Source organism: Podarcis melisellensis, assembly GCF_964234715.1.
Source record: "Podarcis melisellensis genome assembly, chromosome: 6".
NCBI classification, from domain to species: domain Eukaryota; kingdom Metazoa; phylum Chordata; class Lepidosauria; order Squamata; family Lacertidae; genus Podarcis; species Podarcis melisellensis.
Window position 1 is genome coordinate 6,355,721 of NC_138538.1, and position 20,925 is coordinate 6,376,645.

Genomic DNA, 20,925 nt, shown 5'->3' on the forward strand with positions numbered 1-20,925 from the left:
AAGATATATTATTATGCCTGTGCTGCTAAGGTCCCTTTAGCTGCCATTTACACCTCCTTGAAAGCTATTAGTGCCCCACTAGCAGTCTCTCTTTCTCTTCCAAAGTAGAGTGGAAGGACTGAAATCTAAAAGCTTTGCAAGCACCCCGTGGCTCCCTTCAAAGTGCTATTTTGTGTGCTTTTTGTCTCTGGAAAATTTAGGGTAGCTTTTACAAAGTTTCCTTTGAAGAAGAGTGCATAGCAAGCTTCCCCTGCGTGTTTGCAATAGTATGCCTGTTTAGAAATACACACATTGAGCAGGCATTGTAAGAGACACAGAAGCCAGCACACAGGCAGACAAGGGCAGGACAGGACATCAGCACTGGGCCACAAATTCTGAAACTAACTCCCTGCAGGCAAAAAGCCTGAACATGCTCTCTCTTTCAACTCCCTTTTTTGAGCACACATTTGCTGTTTAGACAAATGCGGTTTTGGTCTTCACCCGACCAGTTGTCTCCCATCAACAGCCGAGATTGGTCTGATTCAGCAGAGTTATTATGTGTTTATGAATTTCCATGAGCGTGGAATCACAGAAGATGAAGTAGATATAACTTCCAGAGGAAAGAAAAAGGCTAGCGCAACTAGACCAGTAGAGAAACCTTTCTTGAAACAGGAATATATCTGTGAAATTGCTCTCTCATCTGACAATGGTATCAATTTTCATGGCTCCAGAGCAGTTATGATATATAAATGGAGTTTGCTGTCAGATTAAACACCTTTGCTCCAGCATTTAATGAAGAACAGGCTTGGTTTACTGCTCTGCATACACCTGAGCTATGGATATTATTTCTTAAATAAGCAAGGCCAGGGGGAAAATCATCCACACAGATTAAATTTAAACTTCATACAGAAGAGCTAAAATATATTGATTTTCTCATAAAGGCCACATAGATGAGAATCCTCCCCAGTTACTGAACAAAGCTAGGCTAAGATTGCTTGGTTGAAAAGCGTATAGTATTTTACTCAAGCTGTGAAGAACTTGCCCCCTTGAGGGCTGAATTAATTTCGGCCAGAGGTTTTTAAAAGAACAAATGGAGAAAAAGAAAGAAAATAGAAGAAACGGGGCGGGGGCGGGGGGAGAGTATGAAGCCTTCACATCTTCTGCTCTGGAAACTGGGGCAGCATCCCTAAGTGAAAGTATCAAAAAAGTAACCTTTAGCTTCCTCTGCAACCTCCTATGGAAAAGGTTATTTGGGGGGAGGGGGGCTTTGTTCAGTACTCCATTTGGTGGAAAGCAGAACAGAGATGCCTGCAAACCTCTTTTTGTGCAAAATGCCCCTCTGAGTTTTTATACATGCCTTTTGCACCTGACTGAAATGTTTGGCAGTCGGTCCCCAACAAGGATGTTAGCTCTGCTCTGCAAGCAAAAGGTCCCAGGTTCAATCCCCGGTAGGTCGGGATGGGAGAGACCCTTGCCTGAAATCTAGGAGAGTTGCTGCCAGTCAGTGCAGACAATACTGAACTAGAAGGACCAATGGTTTGACTCAGTATAAGGCAGCATGCTGCATATTGCTGTGTTCATTTCAGGGGGGTGATGGGCCTTTAATTCACTTTTTACTGTGCTTGGGAAGGCAGAGAATGTGTGTGTGCTGTGCTGTTTAATTTCCATGCTAAAATTCAATTATGCACAATAGCCCAAATGCAGATGTTTGGATGTGAATAACAGAATCAAAGAATTTTAGAGTCAGAATGTGGGCTACTGTTCAGCTGTATGACTCTTCAAAGCGATGCAAATTGGGTGCTGCCTGGGGGAATTTCTGATGTGTTCTAGAGGGCAAGGCTAGTTAGGCTGCTTACCAGCCCTTTCACAGTCTGGTGTCCACTGAATAATAATAATAATAATAATAATAATAATAATAATAATAATAATTTTTTATTTATACCCCACCCATCTGGCTGGGTTTCCCCAGCCACTCTCAGGAAAACAGGGCCCAATCGGCATTTACACATTTGTAAGGATGCAATCTTGTGCCTATTTACCTAGGAGTAAACCCACTGAGCCAGACTGATGGTCACTTGCACACATGCAGAAGGTTCCAGGTTCAGTTTCTGGCTTCTCCAGATGAAGTAACTGGATGCAAAAGATCCTGGAGAGAGCTGCTGCCAGCCAGTGTACAGTACTGATTAGATGAATTTTAGGGTGGTATTCTGTTAAGTTTTAGTCATAGGCCTACTCCAGTCTATGGATCTAACTTAGTCATATTCTGCAATTTCTACTCTGAGCGAAACTTAGATGACTATCACCCATAGTCTTGATATTGTGCAATGCAGCTTATGTTATTAGCTCAGAAGGTTTGGAAAGAGGGTTAGGCAAATTCACAGAGGATGAATCCCCGCCAGCTAATAACCATGATAGTTAAATGAACCTCCATGTTGAGAGGCAGTGTACCTTGATCCAGATGCTGGGGACAAATAATAGCAGCGAAGGGCTGTTTCTATTCCTGTCCTACTTTGTAGGCTTGCCAGAGATATCTGACTTGCAACTGATCAGGGGGGATAAAATCAATGTTGGTTGTTTTTTTTTGTTGTTTTTTTAAAAAATTGAAAAATTGATTTTTTAAAAAAATTAAATCGGATTTTTAAAATAAAATGCCTTTGGAGGAAAAATCTTTCTAGTTTTCTATTTAAGTTACATTATAGTCCAAAGGCTAGTTACAAGTAGGTAGCCATGTTGGTCTGCCATAGTCGAAACAGAATAAAAAAATTCCCTCCAGTAGCACCTTAGAGACCAACTAAGTTTGTTATTGGTATGAGCTTTCAAGTGTGCATGCACACGACAGGATTTTTTTTTATTCAGTCCAAATTCATCAGGAAATAAGGATTTAAGTTTTTCATGAGTGCTAAAATTCAGTCTTTTAAACTGTTTAACCACATCAGTTAACAAACATGGATACGTATGCTATAATGTTATTGGTTTAATTAAATAAATTGTTTAAGTTGTTATTAAGGAAATGATTATTTTTCTCCTTCCAATAAAGTACAGCAGAAACGTTGTCCAAATATAAACAATAATTGCATAATTATCTGTCTTTGCATTTCTAATAGTATAAGCAAATCAGTAAAAACTACTCTGAAAATTTATTATTCCAAAAATGAAACCTTCATCTGGTTGTAAATATTAAGATTATATCAGCAAGAATGTGTCTTTCTGTAAAAAAAATGATTTAAATCAAGTCTTATTGACTAGGGATTTAAATTGTAATTTAAATCAAATCCGCTCTGCAACTGATGGAAACAAACTAAGACTAAAAGATGGATTGGTTCATCAAGTCTCTTCGTTTCCTTACTTACTCATTTTTATGTGTTCTCTCCTCCTAGTGGTGCACCAATAAAATTGCTAGAACATTTGCAAAGCTTAAGCAGGGCCTGGTATGGTTTCAGATTACCGTAGATGGAGGTCAGGTGTTAAGAAATGCAACTCTATAATTCTACAATAAAAATCATTTAACATCACAAATACAACATAAATCATATAAAATAATTAACACATCAACAATAAAACATTTATAAAATATAAAAAACTATTAACAAACTAAGCAATAAGCAAAACAGCAATTAAAAAATAAGCTAAATATCACAATTACAGCAAAAGTGTGCTTTCCACTTTTTTGCTGCAAGCTGCTTTTAGCTGTTTGTGCATCAGATGTCAAGGAGATAAACAGCTAGGTGATTTTTAAAAGGCACCTGAAGGTTCAGGAAAGCTTTTCCGTATTTGATACTGTATTGCGTTATCACTATTTTCTGTTGGGAGCCGCCCAGAGTGTCTCAGTCAGAGGGGTGGCATATAAAAATAAAACAACAACAATATATTATTATATTACTATACCATATTGAATATCAACATATTATAAAAATGCTGTTGTAATCAAATGTGCAAATGCCAAACATTAAAATATTAATTGCCACCAACACCAATATAAATAATTATCGATATCGACCAATATGGATATTTCAATATGAATATTACAAAAAGAAGCAAAACTAAATAAAACAACAATATATTGTTATATTACTATGTTATATTGGATATCAACGTATCATTATAAAAATGCTGTTGTAATAAAATGTGCAGGTGCCAAATATTAAAGTATCAGTGAGAACCAACACCAATATAACTATCAGTATCTACCAATATGGATATTTCAATATGAATATTACAAAATAAGCAAAACAAAATAAAACAACCATATATTATTATACTACTATACTATGTATTGAATGTCACGAAGAGTCGGACACGACTAAACGACTAAACAACAACAATGTATTGAATATCAACAAATCATTTTAAAAATGCTGTCGTTGTAATGAAATGTGCAGGTGCCAAACATTAAAATATATATTAAAACCAACCCCAGTATAAGGTAACTATCAATATCAGCCATAGGGATATGTCAATATGAGTATTACAAAATAAGCAAAACAGAGAACAGAAATACTGCATGCCAACCATCGCCAATGACAGCAAAAGCGCGCCTTTCCGCTGCTGCTTTGTAACTTTCCGGGTGTGTGGGAAAGCGGCGTACAAATAAATAAAGCGCCTAATAATAATAATAATAATAATAATAATAATAATAATAATAATGATGATGATGATGATGATGACGATGAATTAAGTAATAAAAAACAGCGCCGCCGCCCTGTTTCCCTCGCCGGCTTCCTTCCCTCCCCGCCCTCAGAGTCTCCGCGACGCGACCGAGGCCCAGCGAGGCTCCCGCCGCCTGAGGAGAAGGAGCCGCGAGCCCGCCTACCTGAGGCCGCCCCTCCGCGAGGGAGGCGGAGCAGGACCGGCCAGGCCCGGCCTCCTCGCCGCCCTCTTCTCGCTCGCCTCCCGCCGCGTCTTCTCCTCCTCAGCCGCCATCATGGCTGCCGCGGCCGCTTCTTCGTCTTCGTCGGCCTCCTCGTCGGCCTCCGGGGCCTCGGCTCCGGCGGGCTCCAGCGCGGCGAGCTCCGGGGGTGGCGGTGGCGGCGGCGGCGGAGGCAGCGCTTCGGGCCTGACGGCTTCTCTGACGGGCACCATGAACAGGAAGAAGAAGCCCTTCTTGGGGATGCCCGCGCCGCTGGGCTACGTGCCGGGCCTGGGCCGAGGGTGAGTGGGCCGAGGCCGGGCGCTGGAGTTGGGCAGCGGCCCCGGGAAGTGGGGGCGGCGGCGGCGGCGGGTGGGCCTCGGCCCGGCTGCCTCCTCGAGGCCTCCTCGCGTGGGCCCTCCTCGGGTCAGGACTTTCCCTCGCCGCCCTTGCAGCGTTTCTTTGCTTGGCTCTGAGGTGCCCACGGTGCGCGTGGAAGGTGCCTCTGACCATACGCAGAGTGCCTTCTCCGCAGACCAAGGCGCGCGTGTTTGCGTGGGGCCTTTAAAAGGCGTCAAGGGCCCGACGCCTAGAGCATGTGCAGAGTTTCTTTTTGCTTAACGATTGTACCCATAGGCAGGGTGATTTCCTCCTCAGAGCAAGGCGTGTCTGTGTAGCCTTTGAAAGGCTTCAATGGCCCGACGCCTGGAGCATGTGCAGAGTTCTTTTTGCCTTCCGATTCCTACATTGCAGGGGGCTGGACTAGATGACCCTCAGGGGTCCCTTCCAACTCTGTGATTCTGTGAAAGGAAACGGCACTCTTCCCTGAATAGTACTCTTCCCCCCCCCCATTTTTAAAAATTGGCAAGTTACGAAAGATAAGAAAACATGCTGTGAACTGCCCTGAGATCTGTGGATGAAGGGCGGTATACAAATTTAATAAATAATAATAATAAACTCACCCTGTGGCTTTATTATTACTGTATTATTATTGTTACTACTAATGTATTTGTCTTTCATTTTTTGGAAAATCTATTTATGTATATTTTACTTTTTTGGATTTATAACCCTGCTTTTGGGAGAAGGGTGTTGTAGAATCATAGAATCATAGAGTTGGAAGAGACCACAAGGGCCATTGAGTCCAACCCCCTGCCAAGCAGGAAACACCATCAGAGCACTCCTGACATATGGTTGTCAAGCCTCTGCTTAAAGACCTCCAAAGAAGGAGACTCCACCACACTCCTTGGCAGCAAATTCCACTGTCAAACAGCTCTTACTGTCAGGAAGTTATTCCTAATGTTTAGGTGGAATCTTCTTTCTTGTAGTTTGGATCCATTGCTCCGTGTCCGCTTCTCTGGAGCAGCAGAAAACAACCTTTCTCCCTCCTCCTTTTATATATTTGAACCTGGCTATCATATCACCCCTTAACCTCCTCTTCTCCAGGCTAAACATGCCCAGCTCCCTTAGCCGTTCCTCATAGGGCATCATTTCCAGGCCTTTGACCATTTTGGTTGCCCTCCTCTGGACACGTTCCACTTTGTCAGTGTCCTTCTTGAACTGTGGTGCCCAGAACTGGACACAGTACTCCAGGTGAGGTCTGACCAGAGCAGAATACAGTGGCACTATTACTTCCCTTGATCTAGATGCTATACTCCTATTGATGCAGCCCAGAATTGCATTGGCTTTTTTAGCTGCCGCGTCACACTGTTGGCTCATGTCAAGTTTGTGGTCAACCAAGACTCCTAGATCCTTTTCACATGTACTGCTCTCAAGCCAGGAGTCACCCATCTTGTATTTGTGCCTCTCATTTTTTTTGCCCAAGTGCAATACTTTACATTTCTCCCTGTTAAAATTCATCTTGTTTGTTTTGGCCCAGTTCTCTAATCTGTCAAGGTCGTTTTGAAGTGTGATCCTGTCCTCTGGGGTGTTAGCCACCCCTCCCAGTTTGGTGTCATCTGTCTCCTCTTTCCCCACAAAGCTCAGATACACTTTGCAACCTAGGAAGTTTATTTTAACACTGACTCAGCCAACTCCATTGTGCCCCAGTGCAGGAAAACAAAGCCATGTGCTTTGTGTCAGAGGACGGTGACTCAGGTCTGCTTCCCTGGATAAGTTTTTGTTTGAAAATCCATATTGGATATCTATTTATTTTTTTATTCTGACATGTTAACATTGGTTGCAACAAATAGCACCACAGCAGCAAAAGTCAGCAGATTTCTTGGGATATTTTCAGTCTCAGACACGTTTTTGGTATTCCAAAAACAGAAACAAACTTAGTCTAGGCACTTAAAGCTGCCTCACTTGCCCATGGGAAGCCGGGTTTGAGTACTACAGTGCTCTCCCTACTTGTGATTCCCAGCAATTGGCATTCAGAGGTATGCCGGTATATGATGGTCATCTGTTATGGATGCTTGAGTTGAGATTCCTGCATTGCAGGGGGTTGGACTAGATGGCCCTCGGGGGTCCCTTCCAGCTCTACAGTTCTGTGATTCAATGGGTGCCAGTATTGTGCAGGTTTAGACACTCACTGAAGACCTGCTTCAATATTTTATATTCAGTATATGTACGCACATGAAAGATGTCCTAGTGTTTTAAAAAGACAACAAAATGAATTGGACTCCTTGGCAGGTTTTGAATAAACATACACAAATTTATTGATTGATAACATGGTAGATAGATAATATAAGGATTTGTATAATTTTATAATATGCAGAGAATAACATGTGTTGAGAAATCAGAGATAGGAGCTGAGGGAAGACTCTGCGGGGGGAGGCAGGGTTTGATGGGGAGTGGGGGAAAAGGGGAAAAAATAATGAATATGATATGTTTTTATATATTATGTTGAAATTCTTAATAAAAAGCTTTATAAAAAAGAAATATGTCCTAGCATGATAAAAAGGTGATAAAAGTTATATACAGTGGTACCTCGCAAGACGAATGCCTCGCAAGACGAAAAACGCGCAAGACGAAAGAGTTTTCCGTTTTTTTGAGTCGTTCTGCAAGATGAATTTCTCTATGGGCTTGCTTTGCAAGACGAAACATCTTGCGAGTTTGTTTCCTTTTTCTTAAACAAGACAAAGACTTGGAAAGTAAAGATTAGCTTTTAAAATTTGCAGATGTTTTGTTTCCTGAGCATCCAGGGACTATTCTCCCTTGCTACAATTGAGGGGTTAGTTGCAAGTCTGGGTTTAGGTAGGACTTGGAGCAGGGTTTCTGAATTTGAAGGACTGGTGCCCAGTCCCTTGTCCGAAATCCCTCATACTGAACTGGCTGCTTTCTTCTGTCTAGTGCTACAGGTTTCACTACCCGCTCGGACATTGGCCCTGCTCGGGATGCAAATGACCCTGTGGATGACCGCCATGCTCCGCCAGGGAAAAGGACTGTTGGGGACCAGATGAAGAAAAACCAGGCTGCGGATGACGACGATGAAGATCTGAACGACACCAATTACGATGAGGTGATGCATCTTTGGCCCTACTGTCTTGATGGACATTAATGGCAATGTACACATAAAGCTACATTGTGTTCAGACCATTGCCCCGCTTTAGCCTGTCTTCTCTTACTAGCTGTGGTTCTGTGGGGTGTGCTTAGTGGATAACGGGGTTCTTGCAGTTAACACTACCTTTTTGTCATTCGCAGTTCAATGGATATGCTGGAAGTCTGTTCTCCAGTGGACCTTATGAAAAAGATGATGAGGAAGCTGATGCGATTTACGCTGCTTTGGATAAAAGGATGGATGAAAGGAGAAAAGAGAGAAGGTGGGAGGTGATTTTTTTCAGCATTGAGATAAATGCTGGTTGTATCAGGGGCCTCTGCACTGGAACCTTGCCTGTTGCTTCTCTGGTTATATGTTTGGCCTGTACCTGGGGTCCTGAAGTATTAAAAGTACTTGCTATCTCCCTTTTGGAAATAGGAATGGGTGCCTGCATGGTTGACTCCTGTGCTTTTTTTATTTTTTAGAGAACAGCGTGAGAAAGAAGAGATTGAAAAGTACCGAATGGAACGGCCAAAAATTCAGCAGCAGTTCTCAGATCTGAAAGTAAGGAGAGAGAAATGTGTGTGTGTGTGTGTGTTCTCCAAAGGTGAAATCAGAAAATTATGTTGGGGAGGAGGGGAATCAGAAAAATGTTTGTGTAGTATGTGTTGGATATCAATTAAAGCAAAGTGGACCAGTGAATAACATAGGACTTCAGCTTGGGAGACCTGGGTTCAGGTACTGACTCTCCAGACCACTTGGAGTGTCTATTCCTCATTCACACACCAGGAATAACTTTTAAGAAGTTGCGGATGAAAAAGAGGGAGAAATCAAAACTGTATTTCAGTGACACACTGATTTCAACTATGGCACTGTAATTATGTTGTCTGCATTTTTTGTAGAGGAAACTAGCTGAGGTCACTGAGGAAGAGTGGCTTAGTATCCCTGAAGTTGGTGATGCAAGGAACAAACGCCAAAGGAATCCCCGTTATGAGAAACTGACTCCTGTTCCTGACAGTTTCTTTGCAAAGCACTTGCAGTCAGGCGAGAATCACACATCCGTGGACCCCCGGCAAACGGTGAGAAAACAGGGGAGGGATACAGGTCCACCTGAGAGAGGTTTCTTTTGCAACATAGTTTTTGTTCATTTTCATCTTTAAACTGTTTAACTTGGTTGCATTGAGAGCTGTCTTTGTTTACATTAGAGCATATGACATGCAACAATTACATAAAATTAAAATAAAAGATAAAACAACAAAAGGCACTCGGACAAACATTTTTGAGTATATTAACAAAGTTGCGACAAGGTGTTTATACCAAAGCTATTACAGATAGGAAATAATGTATAGTAATGTTTTATTGTTTAGATTGGTGATCATAAGTAAAAAAAAAATTTGTCTCAATAACAATTAGAATTTATAGGGAGGGGGAAGGGAAAAAAAAAAATACAGTGGTATCTTGGGTTACATACCCTTCAGGTTACAGTTTCTGCTAACCCAGAAATAGTACCTTGGGTTAAGAACTTTGCTTCAGGATGAGTACAGAAATCATGCTCCGGCAGCGCAGCGGCAGCAGGAGGCCCCATTAGCTAAAGTCGTGCTTCAGGTTAAGAACGGATCTCCGGAACGAATTAAGTACTTAACCCGAGGTACCACTGTATGTGCTTCATGCACAGCAGACTGTGCTGTAAACTGTGGATACTCTTCCATCGTATGGCTCATTATTTGTGTAATCATTAAAGTCACACCAGACTGCATAAAAATTGTCGGAGCAACTTTAAAGTTAATGCCTATAAACATTTCTCTGCTGATGGGAATGGAAAGGAATTGGCTGCTGCAGCTCAGGGACATTATTTGCATTGAATTCTTAATTCCATCCACCCCTGTGAACCCAACATTTTAATCTGGACACTGTCTGGGTTTGGGCAGCTTATGAAGGGAGGAGAGCCAGTTCCCTTCAAATCCTCAGTGTGATCAGAAACATCATGTGCTGCAGCTTTTGCAGGCCTACCTTTTCGGATTTCAGGCGGGGTATTGTTTATTTGTATGCTCCCCTGAATGAAAAAAAATCCTCATATTGTTGGCCCAGTTCTGTGGAATGATCTTTCCCAAGTGGTTCATCAATGTTCCTCTGTTTTCATACTGCTCGTCTGTTTAAAAAGGCTATTTGCTAGTGTGGAGGTAGGAACATATCCCAGATAGTTTTACCATTTTGTTTGTTTCTGCTTTTCTAGATGTGTCTTATGGTGAGTTTTTATGACATTCTTTAAATTACATTCCATAAATAGCAATGAGCCACCTTGGGTGATTGTGGGAAGGTTTTGTGTGGAATCAGTGTTGCTTCTAAGTGGATATCATGGTTCCAACTTCCTGTCTGATATATAAGGATAAGCTTAGAAAGTTTGCTAACCCTTCAGTCAAATTATCTTTAATATATAGCTAGTTGACTAGTTTCTGCTAATGCAGCAAAATATGTCTGTGTAAAAGCCAGTTTCCAACATTCTGCCATGTTTTAGCCTTCACCCCAGTGATATGTTCTAGTGTCCTGTTTTACTTTCTCTAGTACAAGTGAGAAAACTAAAGCCCTAATCATGGAGGCAGTAGTACAGTGACTGGAAAAGCTTTCCATTCCCCTTGCTGACCATCATTTTGTAGTGAGCCCTGGCAGTATATAATCCTGTACACAACCCACTTACCACAAAGATGAGAGTCCCCTCCCCTCCCACTAAAACTGATGGCTAAGATTATGGTGGAGACTTGGGTGTACTTTTTGCACTAGAGACTTTAAATTATTTGGTTTGCCCCTTCCTTTTTAAAAAAACAGCAATTTGGTGGTCTGAATACTCCCTTTCCTGGGGGCTTAAACACACCTTATCCAGGAGGAATGACACCTGGGCTGATGACTCCTGGGACAGGTGAGCTGGACATGAGGAAGATTGGCCAAGCTAGGAACACCTTGATGGACATGCGACTCAGCCAGGTAAGCACCAAGGAACAAAGCGGATTTTTGTTGTCTATTGAACCTGACAAATGAAATTGGGCCTTAGAACTGTCAGCTTTGGCATCCAGAAAAGTGAAAGGTTATTTTTCAGGGTTATTCTCCCCAACCCCAAATGTAGGGTTGTTGGAACAAAGAGTGTGTGTGTGGGGGGGTTCCCAATTCTGCACAACAAAGTGATCTTATTTTCTGAGTTTCTTTTAAGTCTGTTTGTGTGCATGTTAGTGAGGCTTGAGTGATAAACTTTAATGACGCTGGCTACAAAATCTGGGCCTGCCGAAGAGGCCAGAGACCATCTTGGCAGTGGGTCCTGGAAGACCTGATCCCTGCCTTGCTGGCCTTTTCCCTACCTGGCTTGGGAGGGCAGGGCCTTGATTGACTCCAGCTACAACAGCTGTTGAAAAACCTCTTGGGCTGCGTTATTGTCTAGAGTGTTTTGTTTGGGTTTTTGTTGTTGTTAATGATACTAATTTTTGCACCTTTGTTTTTAGATCTTATTCTAATTTATGCAGAAATGGTTTCAGTTTGGTTGTGTGCTTTTTGACGCTTTTTATTTGTTTATGGTTTTTGTTATGTTTGTGACTGTGTAAATCTTGTCATGTTGTAAGCCGCCCTGAGCATGGTTTTAACTATGGAAAGACACCATACAAATAAAATGATGATGGCGATCAAACACTTGATTAATCATTGGGTTTACATCTCCAGGTATCTGACTCCGTGAGTGGCCAAACGGTGGTGGATCCCAAGGGCTACCTCACCGATTTGAATTCTATGATTCCCACACACGGTGGAGATATCAAGTAAGTCAGCGGGTGCACCGATTTGGCTATTAGATTTTCTCGTCACGAGAGCTGGGTTGGTGAGCCTGTGGCCCTCCAGCTGGATGTTGTTGAAGTACAGGTCCCATCTGCTCCAGACAGCATAGCTAATGATCAGGAATGATGGAACTTCTACCCCAGCAACATCGGGAGGGCCATAGGTTCCCACCCTTGGTGCAAGAAGGCCCCTTTGCTTTGAGTAATCTGCACATGGTTCAGGGTCCAGCCTCTGTTTGTGACACAGAATGCAGAAACCAGTAAGCTGGGTTGTACCAAACAGAACGTCAACCCCCCCCCCATCCTGTTTCCAGAAGCAGGGATGCAAAGGACTGTGTGTGTCCCGTAGGTCCTGTTTGGCCATTGCTTAATGGGGCAGAGTTGACTAAAGTGGGATGTGCAGGTTTCCCAGAAGTTGGTGCCAGCGCATAGGCAGACCCTGCTTGCACACTCTCAAGTTGCCTCTACCTGGTTTGCCTCCAAGAGAGCATCTTTGACTCTTACAGATTGGCAAATCAGCCAGATAATAATACATGTGAACATATACCACTCCCTTAGTTTGCTTCAATCCACACCCGTGCCTCTTTCTCCTCTAGCCCCTTGTCTTTGTTCTCGCAGGCAATTTTTAAAAATCTCCTATCCATTCCACCATCTTCCAGACTCTGCATGCTAGCTCTCTTCCTTTGTTCCTTTGCTTCATTCCTGTAACCTTCCCCACAAACCGTGGGCCCTGTTCTGTCCTCACCACTTTTATACCTTTGCCATATGATGACATTTATTACCCAGGAGAAGTCTGTAGTGTCGGTGAATTGGTCTGATGTAGAAGCATGCCAAGTTATTCTCGGTTCATTTTCTCCCCTTGCCAGTGACATCAAGAAAGCACGTTTGCTTCTGAAGTCTGTGCGGGAGACTAACCCTCACCACCCGCCAGCCTGGATTGCTTCTGCGCGCTTGGAAGAGGTGACTGGAAAACTGCAGGTAGCACGGAACCTTATCATGAAAGGGACAGAAATGTGCCCCAAGGTGAGCATTTCATTTTCCAGGACTCCTCCTTAAGTACCTGCGCTGGTTTCTTGTCACTTTGCACACAAAAAAATTCTCTTTATCACTGTGACTTAAAACAGTAGTGGGAACCCTACACACTACTGTATAGGCCTGATTTGGCCCATGAGGCTGTTTACCCCAAGCTACACCCCCCCAGCCCCACACCTGATGTCATAGTGATATTGGACATGGCATAGGTAAAGACGGGGATGCAGGTGGCAATTTGGCCTAAACCACTGAGTCTCTTGGGTTTGCTGGTCAGAAGGTTGGCGGTTTGAATCCACGCGACGGAGTGAGCAGTTCGAAAACACACCAGTGCAAGGTAAACGGCGTTTCCGTGCACTCTGGCTTCCGTCACGGTGCTCTGTTGCGCCAGAAGCAGCTTAGGCATGCTGGTCACATGACCCGGAAAGCTTGTCTGTGGACAAATGCTGGTTCCCTTGGCTTGAAAGCAAGATGAGTGCCACAATCCCATAGTCACCTTTGACTGGACTTAACCGTCCAGGGGTCCTTTACCCTTTTTTTTACCTAGGTTAAAACACAACTGTAGAGGGAGAATGGGGAGCTTGAAGTGTGCTCCCAATTGCTTCTGTCAGGAGCTTACTGACAGCCCCTGTCAGCTGATTGATATTGCCAGTGCACCCCACCAGGATTGGAGGCACTAGGGAGCTCCCAGGCGAGTTTGCTCCATTGAAGTTTTCCATTTGCTGGTCTACTACCCTTAGTATCACAAGATTGTTATGAGAGCGCTTGGACTAAAATTGTCAACCAAAAGCTTTAATTTTCTGGTTTATCACCACAACAGTTATTAACACAGGGCTTCAGTAAAGCAAATAATTTAATTAGACAGTGCCTATATCATACTGAGCAACAGAATAATTTGGCCACGGTAAGGAAATTATTTCCCACCTAGTCATTTTGACACGTTGGCACCCTATTTGCAAAATTTAACAGTTCCAAAATACAGACACACTTTCACTTCAGCAAGATTGAATACACTGCCTTCGGCTGTACTTGAGGGTTGATTTCAAAAAAATTCCGTTGGATAATCGGTTATTTCCATGTGGAGATTGGCAGTTCTGAGTCAGTGGCTCGTGTGCTTCTGCTTGCACTCTTTATAAAGATTTGAGGACTTAGGTTATTACCCCTCTATTGTCCACGTCAGGACGCTCAACCATTGCTACTGTGTCCTTTCTTCTAGCAGATCAAGATAACCAGGTGGCAGCAAAAACTGCCAGCATTTTAGCAGGGGCAATTAGAATAAGATCTATTATTTGATTATTGATGTAAACCTCCAAAATGTTTTTTTGTATGGTTAAGTTTTTATCTTTATTTCAGTACATTTTATTTTACTGCTATGGCTCGTGGCTGATGCAAATAAAGATTCTTCTGATCTGGTGCAATTATTATTATTTTTAATTCCCTTGGGAAAAGGAGTGTTGTGGCTCTAACTTAACAGCTGCTTTTACATGCGCTGGGGAAATGTCAGTGGTGATTAGGCAAACACCTTAAGCATTGTGATTTGAGGTTCCCCATCCTGCTTTCTGGGCCCTCATTCTCCTTTCTGCCTATTAAATAATTTGCTCTGCTTGACACATCTTTACTTTCTGCTTTCCTCCACTTTGTGCCACCTTCTGCACTGGCTCTGCTACCAAGGATGAACAAGGCAAAATGTGTTTGGGGCTATTTGGAATATGGCAGGGTTAGGGAAGCTGTAGCCTTCCAGATGTTGTTGGACCGCTAGGTCCCATCATCCCTGACCACTGTGGCCATGCTCCTTGGGGCTGATAGGAACTGGGAGTCCAGCAATATATAGAGGGCCATATATTCCTTGTCCTTGGTTCATGACGGGAGAAGATGGGGGTTGGAGGGCATGAAAGAGAACTCTGCAAATTATTGTGGCCTTATTTAGTTTGATGAAGATGTGGACCCAATGTGCAACAGCAGTGGAAAGGGCAAATCCATGCTAGGGATAATTGGAAAAGGAATTGAAAATAAAACTGCCGATACAGAATGTTATGATCAGGAAATCTAGAATACTGCCACCTGAATGAATTCTGCCAGTACATATTTAACTGTATAATTCCACCCTGCTTGCAGAATCTAGTTTTTCAAAGAATTACGGATTCATTCCATTGGTCAGAGCCAGCACACACAGGCCTCTGATGCTACTGATAAGAACAAACGCCCGTGTTTGCTTTTTCCCCTCCTCCCTGCACAACCCCATGCCTTATGTGTTCTGACTTCTAGATTGTAAGCCTGTAGGCAGGGACCGATTTTTTACTGATTGCTGTAAGCTGCTTTGGAAGCTCTCCCCCCCCCTTCTTCATCCGAAGAGTTGGAAGAAAATCACTTTAAATATATAAATATTTTGGGAAAGCGTAAAAATATATATGCCAATACAGTGGTGCCTTGCAAGACGAAAAGAATCCGTTCCGCGAGTCTCTTCGTCTTGCGGTTTTTTGGTCTTGCGAAGCAAGCCCTTTAGCGGATTAGTGCTATTAGCGGCTTAGCGGGCTTAGCGGATCAGCTGATTAGCGGCTTAGCGGATCAGCTGATTAGCGGCTTAGCGGATCAGCTGATTAGCGGCTTAGCGGATCAGCTGATTAGCGGCTTAGCGGATCAGCTGATTAGCGGCTTAGCGGATCAGCTGTTAAGCGGCTTAGCGGATCAGCTGATAAGTGGCTTAGCGGCTTGGGAAAAAGGGGGGGGGGAGGAAAAAACCCCGCAGGAACTCGCAATACATTTTCGTCTTGCGAAGCAAGCCCATAGGAAATTCATTGTGTGAAGCACCTCCAAAACGGAAAACCCTTTCATCTAGCGGGTTTTCCGTCTTGCGAGGCATTCGTCTTGCGGGGCACCACTGTATCGTAATGCCTATTATGCAAATCTGTGGTGCAACCGCATGTGGAGTGCAGTTTGAAAAGGTTCACGAAAGGGCCAGTGAAATGATCAAGGGGATGCAGCAACTCCCCTATGTAGAGAGCCTGCCGCATTTGGGACTTCTTAGTTTGGAGAAATGGCAAGCAAGAGGCATTATTGCATGTAAATGACACATTCCAGCCAGACAAAAGACTCTTAAGGTCGTGCGGAGCAGGGCCAGTGAAGAGTGTGACTTGGGGAGAAGGCATAGGAAGGGTCATGCAAGCCAAGTAGAGGCCTGGAGGCCCACCTTGAGCCTAACCTTCTCCATCCGTTGCTGAAATTGCAATCCAGTGTCTCTTTCTCCTGGTTTCCACAGAGTGAAGATGTCTGGTTGGAAGCTGCCCGCTTGCAGCCGGGGGATACTGCTAAGGCTGTGGTGGCCCAGGCCGTTCGCCACCTTCCACAGTCAGTCCGGATTTACATCAGAGCAGCAGAACTGGAGACAGACATCCGAGCAAAGAAGCGTGTCCTTCGGAAAGGTGAGAGAGAGAGCACTGCCTTTGAAGTGCTGCAGGGTGCTCCCTTTGAAGGCAACTTTGGAAATTACATTTAGTTCAGGGTGCAGCTGCTGGGCTATTAACTAGGACTGTATTGAAACACATGCCTCGACTCTGTATCTCGCCTGTATTGAAACACATGCCTCGACTCCTGGCCTGTTTCCAAGCTCACCTTGAAAAGTGTTGGACGGAAAAGTACTTGCCTTTTTAAAACTTATGCCCCGGGTCCTTGTTAGACTGTTTTTACCCCACACAACTCTGCTCGAGTCACCAAGATCATTAACTGGAGGCTCTCCTCTGTTTGCTCCGTTCTTCGGAAGTATATTGGGTGCCAGGTAGGGAGAGGACCTTTTTGGTTGTGGTACCTTTTAAATTCCATCTCTGGGGTAGCTCACCTGATACCTGCTTTAATTTTTTTGCTGCCAGGTGACTCTCCCAATTCATTGTGCTTTCATCTGCCAGCTCTTTTTTGTCTCGGTGGTTTGATAGAAGGCCCCTAGGAAGTAAGGGATGGAAACTGACAGTCATAATTTACAACTTAGATGGCCTCTTGAACAAGATAAACATGCAGTCTTTTTTTTTAAAAAAAAAGCTGTCATGATTGCAGCTGGGGATCCACAGATAGTCCTGGTTCAATACCATCCTTGTCCCTTCAGGGTGGTAGGATGATGGTGGTTGTGGGGTGTCTAATCTCTACTACTTGGCACGGCCTGTATCCAAAGCCAAAGGTGCCGCCTGCCCCTTGGAACTTGGAAGGCATGAGCTTGCTTCTGCTGTACTGAGCTTGCTAGAAGCAACTATAGTGGGTGAATGTGTAGCCCTCTGGTTATAGATAGGCGTTTGAAAGGAGAATATAAAAAGACCAAACTTTTAAAACTTTTGTAATTAGTTAACATATACACTCCTATTTTCTACCAGAAAATGTTGGACTATGTAAGTACGTATTTACATAGAATACTAGTAAATTCTTACTTTTCACCCCAAAGGCAGTGGGGGGAGGAGAACCTTAAGTTATATTTTACTCCCCCTAAATATTGTGCTGAACCTTAGGCTTCCATTGTTCTCAGAGTCTTATGAAATGCTAAACTTTCTGCTTGAAGCTGCTTTTCTGTATTCTGTAATCTGCTCTTCAGCGGCTTGGAGAAATTAGAAGTGACTTAGCCACATGGGCTGGACCTGCTTATATACGTCTTTTATCCCCAAAACTGGCACCTTGTCTCCGTGTGGAGTGCTCACCTGTGGCTGAAAGGCCATCTGGTTAGGCCATGTAAATGTCAGCCTAGCCGTGCGATGAGTTACTCAAAAGCGGGTGCTTTGTGTCTTGATGGCAGGTGAGAGTAGAAAGGGTGGACTCTGGATCGGGTATTCATTTTGTGTTAGCTGGGCATATGTGATAAAGCCACAGTATGTGAGGCGTTCTTCCTGATGTGTGGGAATTGAATCCTCTCGCTGCAAGAACATGCCGGTTTCTGCTGGGTAGTGTTTCAGAACATCAGGGCCTGTCATCCAGCATTTAGGGAAGTACTTGGAGAAAACCCCCTGCTGCGACTATAAACATGATGAAGGACGGCGAACATCCAACTAGTCAGAATGTTGTCGCAGTAAATTTCCAGGAAGCGGCCTCTGCTGCCTCAGAGCCTGAGAAAGATGCAATCATTATCTCTTGCCGGCTGCTGTGGATGTAATTAAAGAGCCAGCACAAGCTCGATGTTTGGAGAAGGTTTTGTTTCTTCGTGCATCAAGGCAGCTCTTCTGTCTCCTCACCCGGCTTTTTCTGCCGCATGTGTGAAAGACCAGTTGTGATGAATGACCCACTTCGAAAAGCATAGTCAAGATCAGGAGGTTCAGAAACCCAAGCAAGACCAATTTCCGTAAAGGCTTACAGTGGTACCTCAGGTTAAGTACTTAATTCGTTCCAGAGGTCGTTCTTAACCTGAAAACTGTTCTTAACCTGAAGACCACTTTAGCTAATGGGGCCTCCCGCTGCCGCCGCGCCGGCGGAGCACAATTTCTGTTCTCATCCTGAAGCAAATTTCTTAACCCGAGGTAATATTTCTGGGTTAGCGGAGTCTGTAATCTGAAGCGTCTGTAACCTGAGGTACCACTGTATTAAGGCCGTGCTCATGGATTTCTTTTGAGGAAGGGTTGGGCAATTAATAGGTAATAATCCAAGTTGTGGGCCATACTTCCCCCACCATGCATAATTAACAATGCATCCATTGCCACCATTAGTGTAATTAATGCATCCATGCCTCTGCATTCAGAGTTGCATCCGGGGTCTCATGGGGCTGTAGTGACATGAGTTAGTGACTGCTGCTGTAGATGGCAGCCCCTCGTCTCTTTCTCTCCCCTCTCTACATTCAGCAATGTAAAAAAGTGTTGAAAGTTTTGAAAGTTTCCCTGCCTCAGCTTGCTTCAATGAGTTCTTGGAGCAAGAGAAGTTAACGGTTGTCCCATTTGTTTGTATGCATTGCTAAACATCGTGGTAGGAGGGCAAGGGGAGACATGGAGCCACTCCCTCCTCCCACAACTAAAATGTGTACTATGTTGTTACACGGAGTGTATCATTTTCCATGAAGAAGATACAGATTTGGGGAAGTTGAAAGTTTTAGTCCCAAGGTCATGTGATTTTTTTTGTCTGGCTTTGGTTGCCAAGACCTGGTTCTGCCTACACAGCTGAAGTGCTCAGCAGCAATTGGTGGGAAGGAGTATTCTGGTTTGATTGTTTTATAGTTAAGGTGCCCAGGACATCATGACGATACAAGAGCCAAATCACTCCCGCCAGCCTTCTTCCCAGCCTTACGAGCTGGGTGGTGGTGAGCGGGGATTGCCAGGGAATTCTGGGGACGGTTTTCTTTCTCTTCTCCCCCACCCCACCAGAAGCTCCATGGGTGGAGGGAAGCATTGCTGTTTATCCTGCTCCCCGGATGTGACAGCACATTCACCGGGGCAAGCAAAAGAGTGGAAACCCCGTTCAGGCAGATTGGGATTTTGCCCATAAAATCGTTTAGAGAACTAATTAGAGATTAGACAGATTAATTAGAAATTAGAAACTAATTAGAAATTAGACAGATTAGAGAACTGGGTCAAAACAAACAAGATGAATTTTAACAGGGAGAAATGTAAAATATTGCACTTGGGCAAAAAAAATGAGAGGCACAAATACAAGATGGGTGACACCTGGCTTGAGAGCAGTACATGTGAAAAGGATCTAGGAGTCTTGGTTGACCACAAGCTTGACATGAGCCAACAGTGTGACGCGGCAGCTAAAGAAGCCAATGCAATTCTGGGCTGCATCAATAGGAGTATAGCATCTAGATCAAGGGAAGTAATAGTGCCACTGTATTCTGCTCTGGTCAGACCTCACCTGGAGTACTGTGTCCAGTTCTGGGCACCACAGTTCAAGAAGGACACTGACAAACTGGAACGTGTCCAGAGGAGGGCAACCAAAATGGTCAGAGGCCTGGAAACGATGCCTTATGAGGAAAGGCTAAGGGAGCTGGGCATGTTTAGCCTGGAGAAGAGGAGGTTAAGGGGTGATATGATAGCCATGTTCAACTATATAAAAGGATGTCACATAGAGGAGGGAGAAAGGTTGTTTTCTGCTGCTCCAGAGAAGCGGACACGGAGCAATGGATCCAAACTACAAGAAAGAAGATTCCACCTAAACATTAGGAAGAACTTCCTGACAGTAAGAGCTGTTCGACAGTGGAATTTGCTGCCAAGGAGTGTGGTGGAGTCTCCTTCTTTGGAGGTCTTTAAGCAGAGGCTTGACAACCATATGTCAGGAGTGCTCCGATGGTGTTTCCTGCTTGGCAGGGGGTTGGACTCGATGGCCCTTGTGGTCTCTTCTAACTCTATGATTCTATGTTTCATTCAGTTTTCTAGGTTATCCACATGCAGGAAGAAAGAGGACTCTTTCTGTTGCCACCTTGGACATGAGGTTCTGCAGTAGTGTTTGAAACTCCCATTGTTCTAGGCGCATTTTGCGACAGGGAATTTCAATAGCCCAAGCAGTTTCTGAGCTCTGAATGCAGTGCTGCGCCTAAGATTTCAGACTAAAACTGCAGAGTGGAAGGAAAGGAGGACCTTTTTCTGCTTTCTGAAGACTGGAGAAGAGACTCTCTTAAAAGTGTTTAGAGGGGGTGGGCAGGGGAAGGACTACATGTGACAAATGAACATAATACTTTAGTTGCAATTCATTCATTTTCAGCTTTGTATTCTTGTTATAAAAACTGTGCCTAGATGTTCTGTTGTTGCGCCCATAACCTAGGTTTAAGGTGCCATTTAGCTCTTAGCTTTCATATCTTAGTTTCTAACGCTGTTCTGCAGGTCTGCTGAAAAGGC

The 20,925-nt window shown here is 43.9% G+C and overlaps 1 protein-coding gene across 1 annotated transcript in view; it reads left to right on the forward strand.

Annotated features, from left to right (window-relative positions):
- The first annotated feature begins 4,855 nt into the window (after nucleotides 1-4,855).
- PRPF6 (pre-mRNA processing factor 6) overlaps nucleotides 4,856-20,925 on the forward strand; it is a 36,128-nt gene continuing 20,058 nt past the window's right edge. Inside the window, exons 1-9 of the mRNA XM_081916718.1 lie at nucleotides 4,856-5,127; nucleotides 8,114-8,282; nucleotides 8,465-8,583; nucleotides 8,786-8,864; nucleotides 9,203-9,379; nucleotides 11,124-11,279; nucleotides 12,003-12,097; nucleotides 12,979-13,135; nucleotides 16,398-16,560. Coding sequence (XP_081772844.1) covers nucleotides 4,901-5,127; nucleotides 8,114-8,282; nucleotides 8,465-8,583; nucleotides 8,786-8,864; nucleotides 9,203-9,379; nucleotides 11,124-11,279; nucleotides 12,003-12,097; nucleotides 12,979-13,135; nucleotides 16,398-16,560 — 1,342 coding nt within the window. The 5' untranslated portion in view covers nucleotides 4,856-4,900. The remainder of the gene's footprint in view (nucleotides 5,128-8,113; nucleotides 8,283-8,464; nucleotides 8,584-8,785; nucleotides 8,865-9,202; nucleotides 9,380-11,123; nucleotides 11,280-12,002; nucleotides 12,098-12,978; nucleotides 13,136-16,397; nucleotides 16,561-20,925) is intronic.